Raw genomic sequence first — 13,134 nt, 5'->3', positions numbered from 1 at the left:
GGGAGCAGAAGCTACTTCCTAGCACAGAACGCTGCATGACAGAGGACTTCAGGAAGGGGGGGGGGGGGGACTGGGCTGCCTGGAGATGGTCAGTGTTGTTTTTTCTTTCCAGCCTTCAAATTCATGGGCTTCTAGAGTTCATTACTTTTTAAGAACGAGTATGGCCCTGGCTGGTTAGCTCAGTTGGTTAGAGGGTCGTCCTGAGACAAGGTAGGTTGTGGGTTCGATCTCCATCAGGGCACGCACAGGAAGCAACCAATGAGTGCATGACTGAGTAGAACAACAAATAAACACTTCCCTTCCCCCTACCTTGTCTCTCCTTTCCTCCTTCCCTCTCTTCCCCTTCTTCTCTCTCTAAAAATCAATAATAAAATTAAGGCCTAGCCAGATAGCACATTTGCTTGGAGTATCACCCAGAAGAGCAGAGGATGCTGGCTCGATACCTAGTCAGGGCACATACAGGAGCAGCTCCACGTTCCTGTTTCTCTGACCCTTTCTCCCTGCCTCTCCCTCCCTTTTTTTTTTTTTAAAGTAAGCCTGAAAATGTTTAGCAGTAAATTCCCAAAGACTCCCAGAAGAGCTTGACCAGGTGGTGGTACAGCGGACAGAGTTTCCAAATCAGATGCTAAGTACCAAAGTTTGAAACCCGAGGTCACTGTCTCGGCCGGAGCACCGGTCAAGGCACACATGAGAAAGCAATCAATGAACTGAAGTTCTACAACTAGGAATTGATGCTTCTCATCTCTCTCCCTTGCTGATAAATATATAAAATTCCTGAATACTTCCAGCAGAATGCTCTGAGAATGGAGTCCTGCATCCCACTGGGAAACCGTGACTTTTCCGGTGTTGGGTCCCAGGTTCTGCACGGAGCCCGTCGTGCGAAGACAGCGGCCCCACCTGGAAGCACGGGCGGCAGGAAGGTCAGCGCGGTTCCAGGGGAACCTGGAGTTGGCTGAGCGACTGCGGGTCAGGCTTCCGATGGAGTCGGCCTCCAGTGTGGTGCTGAGCGGAGGCGCCACGAGCTGATTCCCCTTCAGCGCCTGTTACTGATGAGCCAGCGAGCCCTGCAGGTGGAGGGACTGGGAGGGGCCGGCTCAGAGCGGAGCAGCGGGGCGGAGAGGATAAGGGGAAAATTAGTTAACTAGGGGCAGGTGGAGTTAACTAGGTGATTAGGACGGTGTTCTCCTTGGATAGTAGGGTTGAAGGAGTATTGACTCCCTGCGCACTGAGAGCATCTAGGAAGCAGTCCTGAGTCCTGACCGATCGCGGGGGCTCAGGGAAACCGAACTGCACTAACAAGTGGAGCCCTGGCCTCCAGCAGTCCAGGCGGCAGCCCTCAATCTTTGGTCCTTCCTCCTTCCTCCCTCCGTCGCAGCTCAGGCTCGCACCCCAGATGTGTACCAGCGGCCCCAGGGCCGCAGGTGCCGCTGGCTAGGAAGCTGATGGTGGAGGCGGCCCACCTGACGCGGACTCGCTCCAGTCCTCTGAGCGCTGCCCAGGCCGCGGCCAGCCTCCCTTCTGGCCTCCTGGGCACCAGGCAGCTCCCCCTGAGGCATCGCTCTGTGTTAGGGTGCAGACACCGTGGAGGCATTCCGTGGAGTGGGGCTGTTGTGTCAGGTCGCCTGTGGACTCTGAAAGCCCAGGCTCTCATCTGAACTACAGAGCTTCACTGACGGAAGGGGCCGCGGGTCAAGGCTAAGCTCAGCGGGCCGGCAGGTGATGCACCAGGACTGAGCGCGCAGTGCCCCCCAGCGCCCTGAGGAGGTATTACAGGGTCTGTCTGCTGGGCGGGGAGAAGCCAAGGTCATACTGCTGGTCAGGCTCTGAGGCCTGCCGCGTTCTCGCACAGGGGAACCCACAGCTGTTGCCCATTCGGCACTGATGTCCAGCTCCTGCGCAGACAGACGCAGCAAACAGGCTGGGGGTTGCGAGAGGGGAGAGGCCTGGTGGAAAAGGTGAAGGGACTGAGAAGTAGAGATGGTGGACAGGTCACGGGGACGTCAAGTGCAGCACAGGGAGTGCAGTCAGTAATACTGTGGTTACTGGGATGGTGCAGGTGGGCACTGGGAATATCGGCAGAGCACTGTAAAGTATACGACTGTCCCACTGCTATGCTGTACACCTGAAACTAACACAAAATGATATTGAACGTGAACTGTCATTGAAAAATAAAAAAAAATAATGAAATGTAATAAAACAAGTACTTTTCACAAAGAAATAAAAAAGCAGTAACAGAAGCCCTGTATCCAATCACTGAACCAGACTTAGAAATAGGCCTGTGATAGCCTGACCAGGCAGTGGCGTAGTGGATGGAGCATCAGACTGGGACATGGAGGACCCAGGTTCAAAATCCCAAGGTCACCAGCTTGAATGCAGGCTCATCTGGTTTGAGCAAGGCTCACCAGCTTGAACCTAAGGTTGCGGGCTTGAGCAAGGGGTCACTGGCTCAGCTAGACACCATGACCCCCATCAAGGCACATATGAGAAAGCAATCAATGAACTAAGGTGTCACAACAAAGAATTGATGCTTCTCATCTCTCTCCCTTCCTGTCTCTCTCTCTCTCTCTCTCTCTCTCACACACACACACACACATACACAAAGCTGAACTTCAGAAATAGGCCTGTGATACTATGGCAGGCTTTCCATTTGGGGAGAAATCTACATTAAAATAAAAACAGAAAAATAAAGCAAGAATTCCCCACAATCACATTATGTCAAAAAATCAGATTTTGGTGGTTCATTTTCTTTTTCAGTACTTTTCAGTGTGAAAGTTTTATGTGCACACTTATGCCAGCTGCATTCTGACCTCCACTCTCTGCTGTGGTGTGCCCACACCTCCAGTTCATTAGTTCGAGCTCTTCTCCATCCTGTCACTCTGTCCCCACCACTGGTGACACGTGGCAGACAGGCCACGCTCATCTGAGGCAGGAACACACCACACGTGTCTCTGCCCCATGCTTCCTCCTGTTGACTACACTTTTCTCCTTGCGAACAGACACAGGTCCTGCTGACTCCTTTTCCCACTTTTTAAAAGTGTTCAAGTGTGGCCTACATACTAAACTGTGCGTGCACAATGAGGCTTCAATGCCTGGGCAGTCACTTGCGTCCCAGGTGGGCATGGTGGCCAGGAGCGCAGGCCTCCTTCTCTGCGGACCTGCAAAGGAAGCCTCATCTGAGGGGTCTGGCTCCCAGTCCCTGCGTGACAAGTGTGAGCGACTTCTCCACGCAGACGCAGTAAACAAATGACTGTGATGCACTTTCTGTGGACTCACCAAGGCACCTGAGAACTGCCACATGAAGTAAAATGTGGACACAGACCAGGCAGGGTCTGGTGGGCTCTGAAAGTTCTGGGGTTGTCTGGGTTTTAGCCCAAAGCCACCCGTGGGCCCTCGTTTTTAGTCCAGTTCAACACCGTTGTGCGGGGTCAACGCTGCTCCCTCTCAGTGTGGGCTGACATTCTAGTGATCGTATTTTCATTAAAAAAATTGCCTTTGGGCCCTGGCCGGTTGGCTCAGTGGAAGAGCGTCGGCCTGGCGTGCGGGGGACCCGGGTTCGATTCCCGGCCAGGGCACATAGGAGAAGCGTCCATTTGCTTCTCCACCCCCCCCTCCTGCAGCCAAGGCTCCATTGGAGCAAAGATGGCCCGGGCGCTGGGAATGGCTCCTTGGCCTCTGCCCCAGGCGCTGGAGTGGCTCTGGTCGCAGTGGAGTGACGCCCCGGAGGGGCAGAGCATCGCCCCTGGTGGGCGTGCCGGGTGGATCCCGGTTGGGCACATGCGGGAGTCTGTCTGTCTCTTCCCGTTTCCAGCTTCAGGAAAATACGAAAAAAAAAATTGCCTTTGTGAAAATGTCACCGGATCTTACAACACCTTGCATTTTCTGTTGTTCTGCTGATCAGATAAGAGCCCAAGACACTGGCATTCTGCCCTCGCTGAGGCAAACCGAGGACTGGATGATGCAAAATGTTTCCCCTTACTATTTGCACAGATGAAAGGTTTAGGTGTAAGTGCTTTTCCTGATCTTCTGTGTTACTGAGTCAACTGAGATGGATAAAAAAAATGATCTATGGAGAATACAAATGTGCAAAATAACTTTTATTCTTTTGAAATGAACAATTCTGTAATAGCACACTTTTCCATCACAAGCAGTTATATAACAGTGAAATTTAATAGAACTAGAGTGTCAGATTACTGTGTTGTATAAAAATTAAATACTATTTTTTTGACAGTAGCTTTATTTTTATTTTTTTACAATATTTGTCACTGCACTAACAGATACAGAATGTTCTTTCTCCAAATTGAAAATAATCTCAAAACTATTTAAAGACTGTGCTGTTAAAACAAGCTGTGACAGGCCCTAGGAGACATCTAACAGAAAGGTGGCTATGAAACCCACCAACAATTTCATTCAAGCTACATCATCTCATTGTTTAAATGTTTTAGTGATTATTGCTTTCCTTTAAATTTAAAATTTAGACCCTATTTCTATAGTAACAATATTCTCTCACCCAAAAGAACTCTAATGGCTGTCCCAGCCACAAATTCGCCCACAACCTGCACATTCCTTCTTTTCCCTGGGACAGGAGGGGCTGGCCATGGAGGTCGTGCTGAGCATGTGATGGTGTCCTGGCCATGGTGTCCCCTCCTCCGGTCCCGGGGTCAACACCACCGGGAATTTGGTCACCCTGACCTGCATCTGCAGGTCAGTCCTCAATGCTCACACGGGTTATACCCCTCACGGCTTCGGAAGTCCAGGAGGAGCTGAAGGGCTGTCGCACTAACCTGGGCCCACCCAGGGACACTCTGCCCCTCTCTGTTCCACCCAACATCAGTGCACAAGTTCTGCTCAAACAGAATGGCCTCCCAGGATAGCAAAGGCTCAGTAATTTGGATGTCCTGGTCCTGCTTCAAGAAACTTCCCTTCGGCGGTCCTCATCCTGCAAGGTTTGCCCCCCAGGCTGTCCCCAAGGTGGCAGACCATGAGGGATCCCAATGGGGTTCTGGGCACTCTTTGCTGCTCCGGTAACGTGGACAGAAGCTCCATCAGGCCCAGGTTGGGCCATCAAGAAGCAGTTGCTATGTCTACATTCCCAAAGTCAGCCAGCAGGTGGTGACGTCTGCCCATAACACGGAGGAAAGGTGCAGGAGCAAGAAGATGCTGTCTGCACAGCAGTCCCGGGGTTCCTTTAGCAGTCAGCTGTGACTGTTGTCATCTCTCTTGGAACTTTAATTTGCTGTCACAGAGTCCGTCCTCACACAGGGACCCAGCAATCCCCCCATAAAGAGCAAGGGCTGCTCAGTGGCCTTAGCGTGACCTTCAGGCTGCTCAGCTGATGCTGTCAGCCCCTCTGGACATGTACCGTGTCCCAGCTATGTGCATCAGGATTGGAGGGAAAGGAGGAATGACAGGACAAGGGAGAAAATTAAAGTTGGAGGAAAAGTGAGACGAGTATGGTGAAAATAACATTTCCCCATTGCTTTGGCTGGAAGAAAATGTTTATAGATGTGTCACGAATCCCCAGGAGGAGGCCGCAGGCAGGCTCACAGCAGAGAGGGGCCCATGGGGTGGTGAGGCTCCTTCACTGGAGCTTGTCCAGCTATGACACGGACCGGCTGCCTTCGTGTGGAGAAGTCTCAGTGGTGATATTTGAAACACACACTGTTCTGAAGTAATCACTGGCGTGTCAGTCTGCCTCAATCAGGCATCGGAAACGTGCATCTGTTCTCTATCCGCTCACCATCTGTGACACGCAGCAGACCTGACCCACGTCTGACTGTGACCCTTCCTTCAGCACGTCCTGCGTGATGGAGGTGCCCAGATCAGCATTGTTTTCATACACACAGACCATCTCGAGATGAAACACATTCCCTCTTGTCACTCTGAGATGGGAGTTCCAGGCTCCGAGCTGGCCATGCTCCTCCAATCGGAGCTGGGAGCCGCACTGGCCATGCTGAGTCCACGCAGCTGGCAGCGGCCGCTACTCACAGAGGAGGATCTGGGATCCACAGGCCGAGTCCTGCAGGAGAGACGTGGGTGAGCACTGATGAACGGATGCCATGCAGGGTCCTCGGTCCATGCGTGGTGGCTGCTGCCAGCACTCATTCACTCTGCAAACAGAAGGCCTCCTAGGAGGGGGTCAGGAGGTCACAGGATTGGCCGATGACTTACATTTCAGATAGGCCCCAGGTGTCTAGAAGTGACTTTCTAACAGAACTACACTCAGGGTCTTATACAGAAGGTAAAAACAGTAAAAAAGTCAGTTTAGACTGATTTTTTCCCCACACTGAACATAATTATTTCATTTTTTATAAAAGCTGACATTTCCTCTCGTGCACTCAAGGCATTTATTTGCACCCCTTCCACTCCGGCTGATGTGAACCCATCTGCACCTTCTTCCAAGTGGGTTACCATGGGGACACATCACGGCTCTCTTGTACACACAGTGTGAGTGGCAGGCAAGGGGCGGGGGCTGTGCAGACAGAGGCACAGCAGGACGAGTGCTGCACCTGCCTGGTCTTCAGAGATACCTGTGTGGCACGAGAGGTGAGCCCACCTGCTCCGAGCCCCAGGCTGGGACACTGCACAGTGATGTGCTTGGGTCCTGGCGTTTCCCACATCCTGTCAGGGAGCCTGCCTTCCCATTTTCGTCCACAATCAACAGCGAGGACGCAGAGTCACAGTGTGTCCCGTGGACAAGCACACACCTGTCATACTGTCAGCACTCGGGGAAAACTCACAAGCACCCACTGCCCACCTGTGGCACTGCTGTGACAGTGAAACAGACGCTGTCTTCCGATGGCATTAGGAAAGCAGCCCTGAGGCCTCGGTGCCTCCTTGCAGAACATTCCCTAATGGCTATGACCTCATCAAGTTCATCTACGGCCCAGCAGTCACCATCACTGCTCGGGTGCCGGGAGGCGGGGGTAGACAGTCAGAACCCCCGTTGTGGCCCCTCAGCCACATGCAGCCCAATCACACCGCGCTTGCTCCAGGGCCTTTGGCCAGGAGATAAATGAACAAACAGAACCATTGATGGGAGGACACAGGAAACGCGGCTGCACAAGCCACCTGTCAGTCAAATCCTCCTCAGTACGTTCTCGCCCATGCCCTGCACTCTACATGTGGATGGAAGTATCTGAGCTGCTTCACTGCCCGTCCTCTGGGGTTCTCTCTGCCCAGGGACCTCAAGGGCTGCATTACACCCCATTGAGTAGGTGACCATAAAACAGGAAAATCCACAATCCATTGAAAAGCACACCCTTGAACAACTAACAGGTCAAAGAAGTCTAAACAAAAATTAACAAATAAGTGGAGACAAGTGAAAACGAAAACAACACACAAAGTATGGGTGCAGCACAAAGCACGCACGAGAGGTAGGTTGGCAGCCACAGGCGCCTGCGTTAAAAATGGGGAAAGATCTCAAATGAGCGACCTGACATCACAACTGGAAGAATCAGAAAAGAAGGGCGAGCGGAGCCAAAGCCAGTGGAAGGACAGTGGGGGGGACCAGAGAGGACATGAGTGGACCAGAGACTAGGAGTGTGTTGGGGGGTGCTCACTCCTCCCTGGCCCCCCTCCTGCCTCTCAGTGCCCTTCCCACCCCAACCCCGAGCCACCTTTGTACATCCTAAGACCTTCTGTACAGTCTCCAGGAGCAAAGCACATGTCAGCTGACCATCCTGAGCAAACCTGGTCCCTGGCCATCCACCTGGTCCCAGAGAGGCTGTGCTACCTGCAGACCAGGCTCTGGGCTGCTTCCCTGCTGTTTGGGACACACAGCCCTGGTAGCTGGCAGGGTCCCCAAATCTCAGGTCCCCACAGGCCAGGGGCTCCATAGAGGCTTTCATGACAGTGTTGGCCGAGAATTCCTTCCCCATGGAACCCGTCATGTGTCATCCTGTCCTCATGTCATTCCTTCTGGGATGTGAGTGACCTCAGCCTTGTGACCATCACTGTCTAGCATAGCACTCGACTCAGTAAGTTTCAGTATAAAACCTGTAAAAGAGGAATGGCGAGGACACATGATGCTTGCACACAGGGAGCCGACGCACAGAATGACATCAGTTCACAAGCTCATTTTCAGTAGGAGTTAACTGCAGTCACTTCCAAGCACGACTGTGAGCGCACGCACGCGCACGCGTGTGTGAGTGTGTGTCACGCACACAATGCTCAAAATGTCCTGACAACGCTGGGACACGTCTGGCTGCATGTTACGGTGCCCCCCTGGGGAGAAGTGTTTGATGTCAGTGGCAGAGAGCGCTGCCCTCGGACAGAACGAGAGCCAAATGGGCCAGGACCTAGCACTCTGACTCCCGTGTCCACCCAGCATGGACCTGCACCTCCTGCACCCAGATGCAGGAAGTGTCAAGTCACATCCGGCATGTGAACCCTTTCCTGTGATTCGCATCTCCCTGTTCTGGCCCATTTGAGCTGACTTGAGCGTTAACTCTCTAAGGCTTTGGGGGTACATATACTTTAGGGGTACAAATACTTTGTGGCCACCAAGTACTGACCATAAACTGCTTTTCTGACTGTTTTAAGCACTCAAAGCTGGTCTCAAGGCTGCAGGAGATAGAGGCCACCCCAGTCTTCTCCAGCTGCACACGAGAGCCTAAGGAAATGCTCCCCTGCCTCCTCCTCAGCCCCCACCTGGATCCCCAATTCTCGGAGGAGACACGGGGATGTGGGGACAGCAGCAGCCACTGCTCGGGCTCAGAGGCAGATCCTGCTGACCAGGCATCTCTGATGACACAGGCCTTCTGCAGGGGTGTTCTCATATCCCACTGGGGACGCTCAGGGCCTGTTGAAAGCATCAGGTATGGAGTGCCGGGTAGGAGAGACCGCATGCCAGCAGCTCAGCTTGTTGATCTCACCAAAGTGAGGGTGGCGTTTTAGTTTGTGAAAGTGACCACTTTGTCAACTTCAGCCAAGTTTACGATCAGGTGGACAGGACAGGCTCCGACACCTCCCTCCCAGGTCCTCAGAATAAAATAAAAGGCTGTGACTGATGAGACCCTTGTTAGACCACAATGGTCTCATAGCTGGGAGGACAGGCTAGAGAGAGCCTCAGGGCAACTCATCAGGAGGAGTAAGGGACAGTGTCACCAGGACAAGGACATGGGCAACACAGCGACCTCAAGCAGTGAGCATGGTCTGCTGTCCAGTGCTGGGGTGGAGTGGCCCTGCTGGGGTCAGAGCAGGCATCCTGCCAACTGGGCAAAGGGACAGGCTGGAGGGAGCGGGTCCCCAGTGAGCCCTGCAGTCAGGGGTGGAGGGGAGAAGCCAGATGGGTGAAGCAAGGACCTGGTGTTTTGTGCTCTTGTTATTCTGACTACTTACCATTTAAAATACACCGCTGCCCACTAGACAACCAGACAACAGTAGGGAGTTTGATTCTAAAAGCCGGGAGTGAAGACACAGCAGCTGGGGGTGAAGACGGAGGCCACACGGCTGGCCCAAAAAGGCCCCAAGGTCCTCACACCCTGTTCCCCCCCCCCCCCAGGACCCGGAACACCCAGATCTGGCCCCTGGGGGCCTCACCTGCAGTGCTGTTTTAACCCGAAGGTGAATTTCCCAGTTTCCCAGGAGGGAGGTGGGTCTCAGTGAGGCAGGAGGTTTACCTGTGGCTACGTGCTTCCCTGAGGAACCTGTGTGAGTCTGGGCTCTAAGCGGATGCCTCAGTACAATCACTGTTGGTCACCACAGGTCCCCGTCCTGACCCTGCACCTCGCCCTGACCCACGGTGTGCGAGTGACCACTCTACCCTCATTACCTGATGCAGAATGAAGGACCAGAACATCCAGGATTGTCACCAGCCCCCCATGGGGATGGGAAGGGGGACTCACCACCTGCAAATCACCATCCAAGTGAGACCTGCCAGGCCACAGATCAGCAAGGCGCCCAATGCGATGGACAGCAAGGATGCCTTCGGGAGCCTCCCGGAGTCTGGAGTGAGAATGAGCCATTAGCAAGCCTGGCAGGCCACGGGAAGTGGTCAGTGTGCCCAACCCTTATCCTGGGTCTGACCCTGAGCCCATGCTGATCCATGCAGGGCTGCCCAGGTTGAACAGCATGGCCCACCCGGAAGCAGCGTTTCCACATACACGGTCCCTGAGTGTGAAGGTGAGGGGACAGTTTACAGACAGAAGAAACCTGTGCCCTTTTCTAGGGGACGTCTCGGCCCTCCCTGCAGGAACACCGAACACTCTTCCACCTGATCTGGGGACACTGTGGGGTCCGCTGCAGGCCTCAGACCCTGAGGACCCAGAAAAGTGTGGGTGCACAGCAGGTTGTGACTGGGGACCAAAGGGAGGAAAAGCCAGTGGCCAATGTGACGGAGAATTTATCCCCTTCGTGCCTCTGTGCTCTGCAGACATCAGGGGAGGTTAAAAGGGTTCAGTCAAGGGCCGTGTTTATGTGTGGGAGGCGCTTAAAGCCCACAGAGCAGCCGTGGGGATAGTTGGCAGGTCTCTCCACTATGGGTATGAGCGCTCATTCTAGAAAGAAACTGGGCACAGTTGGCAGAAATCGAGTAAAAGAGATCCAGGTTGGAGGGCATGAGTGGTCCTGGGACCCGTGGGTTCTCGGTGACATGTCCTCTGGATGCCTCTCCCGCATCAGACTATCCAGGAACACGGGGTAGACTCGGGGCATCTCCAGATCATCGGTTCCACTGTCCACATGAGAAAAGGCCATCTGGGGCAGCAGGCTTGGCTCATGACCCCTTTGGCGACAGTCCATCGCTGGCTTTTCTGCGGTGTTGGGTCTCGTGCACCTGTGGGTGCTCACGTCAGGTTTGCTGGCATCATTGGGCCCAGCAGGTACAGGAAGCTGTGAGAACCAGGTTCACGCCTGCTGCTCACCAGACTCCGATTCTGTGCGCTGCAGTGGCAGATATCGTGCACAGTCTGGATTGCGTGGATGATGCTTGGAGACGGTCAGCACAGCAGGTCAGGCACTCGGCCTGTTCTAGCAAGAACACTGCTCCTGCAGCCAGCCCCGTCCTCCACTCTCCCCCTCCACGGGGCCCTCACTCTGCCTGCTGGCTCTGAGTCCCACTGTTCTACTGGACTTGAAATTGAGCCAAGTTCTGCACGGAGGCCTCCGCCCCCACTGCAGTGTGCATCTCCATTGCAACCAGTATTTGCACAGCACTTTTCTTTCACAGGAGATGGAAGCCAAGCTAGAACCCTAGATCTGTGAGAATGGCCATGCCTGAGCTAGTCACAGGGCCTCTCTGCTCTGTGCATGGGACTGAGCATCATGCTCAGCTCAAAAACATAAGTCCTGGGGCAGGAGACCACCGACAGTCCGGACCAGTGCCCGGCACTGAGCGTTGTGAGTGTCCACACAACAGCTTTGTGTCTTGTGGCCCCATCTCAACTTCAGTAGTAACTGGACGGTTTCCTGCTCCCTCCCAGTGTTGGAGAATGTAGCAGAGTGGACGCACAGATGTCACCAGTTCCCAACAGAGCTGGAAGGATGACCCTCAGTCACCTCTAAGTGTGTAACACCCCCCCTCCCAGTGAGGGCAGGCAAGAAGTGTGATCTCACCTACACAGGTCCTTCCGTCTTCTCCTAGCACGTACGGGTCCGTGCACACACACTGGAAGCCACCCATGGTGTTCCTGCACCGGGCTGACGTGTGGCAGGGCGGGTCCATCATGTCTTCACACTCATTAACGTCTACACGAACACGCAGAGATCAGGCCCCGGCCACAGCCTACCCTCAACCTCAGTCTAAGCTTCCACACAGGTGGAGGCCCTTTCCCCACAGAGACCAGCTGCTCCCATCTGTCCCCATCCAGGAAGCAGAGGAACTTCATCCTCCATTGTTGAGAATCTGAGGACCCCTGAGGACCCTCCCACTGACTCAGATCCTCAGAGGAGCACTGATCTTCAGACTCAGGGGTCAGCGCCACCTGTGGTTATGGTTACTTTCCAAACTCCTGCCGGTCCTCTGGAACTAATACCCCACTCCCACCCCAGCTTGATTTTTCTCACTTACCAATGGGCATCTCATGGACTATGGAGAGCAGCTGAGAATCTGAAGGGGGGCTGGGCATACTGGCTCTTGACATACTGTCACCAGTGAAAACATCACTGCTAGTGACACCAACAGCAGGCATTTCAGGGACGGGAGCCATGGAGCCCCAGGCACAGAGCGAATAGGGAAGCAGAGCTTTTGTTACTTGTCTTTCTACACAGAAGTTGGGAAGAGTCTTATCCATGGTCAACCCTTGGGACGTCCATCTGCACCCAAAGCGCAGATGAGGAGGATCCAGGGGCAGGAGGAAGCAGCTGGGCTTGTCACCACAGTACGAAGATCCATGTCTCTGTCCTGAGAGCTACAACTACCCCGGGGCAGGTGGGACAGTGGGCACAGGGCAGGCCGTCCTGCTGTGGACAGACCTGTACAGGCCGGACCCCTCTTCTCTAGTCCTGCACCTCACTTCCCTTGCCAGGCCCCTCGTGCCGATGTCCCTGTGGCTGCCATGACAAGTGCCACAGATTGGCTCAAAACAAGTTTCTGTCACAGTTCTGAGGCCAAAGGACAGGGCCACACTGGCTCTGAGGGCTCTCGCCCAGCATCTGGCGGGGGGGGGGCTCACGCTCTCGGCATCCCTTGGCTTGTAGCTGCATCTCCCCCACGCCTGTCCCTGTGTCCCTTCTCTTCTAATAAGGACACTGGATCAGTGCTCACCATAACAGCCTCATTTTAACTTGATGAAGCTGCAAAGGCCCCATTTCCTTATAAGATCACATTCTTTGTCTGGGTGCGAGGACTTCAACATACCTCTGGGGGGGACAAATTCACTCCACTTGACTCTAGCTGTGAACAACTTCTTCTAATCAGAAGCCCAAACCAGGAAGGTAAAAGCTGGTCTCCTGCCTCAGTAGTGACACTGAGGAACCTGTGTCACACCCACCCTGGCGGGTGACAACACTCCTTACAAAGGAGAAGAGGTCTCAGGCCTGCATGTCCCCAGACTCCTGGGTCAGTCTGCACAGAGGCCAGGGCCCCGCTCACAGCCCAGGTTACCCATTCTCCTGCATCAAGCGCCTCCAGTCAGCACACGCTGGCAGAGTGCCCATTCCCCTGAGCACGTTTCTGCTTATTGCACATCTCTCCCT

The 13,134-nt window shown here is 54.0% G+C and overlaps 1 protein-coding gene across 1 annotated transcript in view; it reads right to left on the bottom strand.

Annotated features, from left to right (window-relative positions):
* Positions 1 to 5,460: 5,460 nt before the first annotated feature.
* The window catches only part of TPO (thyroid peroxidase), a 33,444-nt gene continuing 25,770 nt past the window's right edge, over positions 5,461 to 13,134 (bottom strand). The window contains exons 14-16 of the mRNA XM_066235211.1: positions 11,554 to 11,685; positions 9,846 to 9,945; positions 5,461 to 6,016 (exon numbers count right to left, since the gene is read on the bottom strand). Of these exons, the coding sequence (XP_066091308.1) occupies positions 5,875 to 6,016; positions 9,846 to 9,945; positions 11,554 to 11,685 (374 nt within the window). The 3' untranslated portion in view covers positions 5,461 to 5,874. The remainder of the gene's footprint in view (positions 6,017 to 9,845; positions 9,946 to 11,553; positions 11,686 to 13,134) is intronic.

This window comes from Saccopteryx bilineata, chromosome 6, assembly GCF_036850765.1.
Source record: "Saccopteryx bilineata isolate mSacBil1 chromosome 6, mSacBil1_pri_phased_curated, whole genome shotgun sequence".
Taxonomy (NCBI): Eukaryota; Metazoa; Chordata; class Mammalia; order Chiroptera; family Emballonuridae; genus Saccopteryx; species Saccopteryx bilineata.
This window is presented reverse-complemented; position numbering and strand designations above follow the sequence as displayed.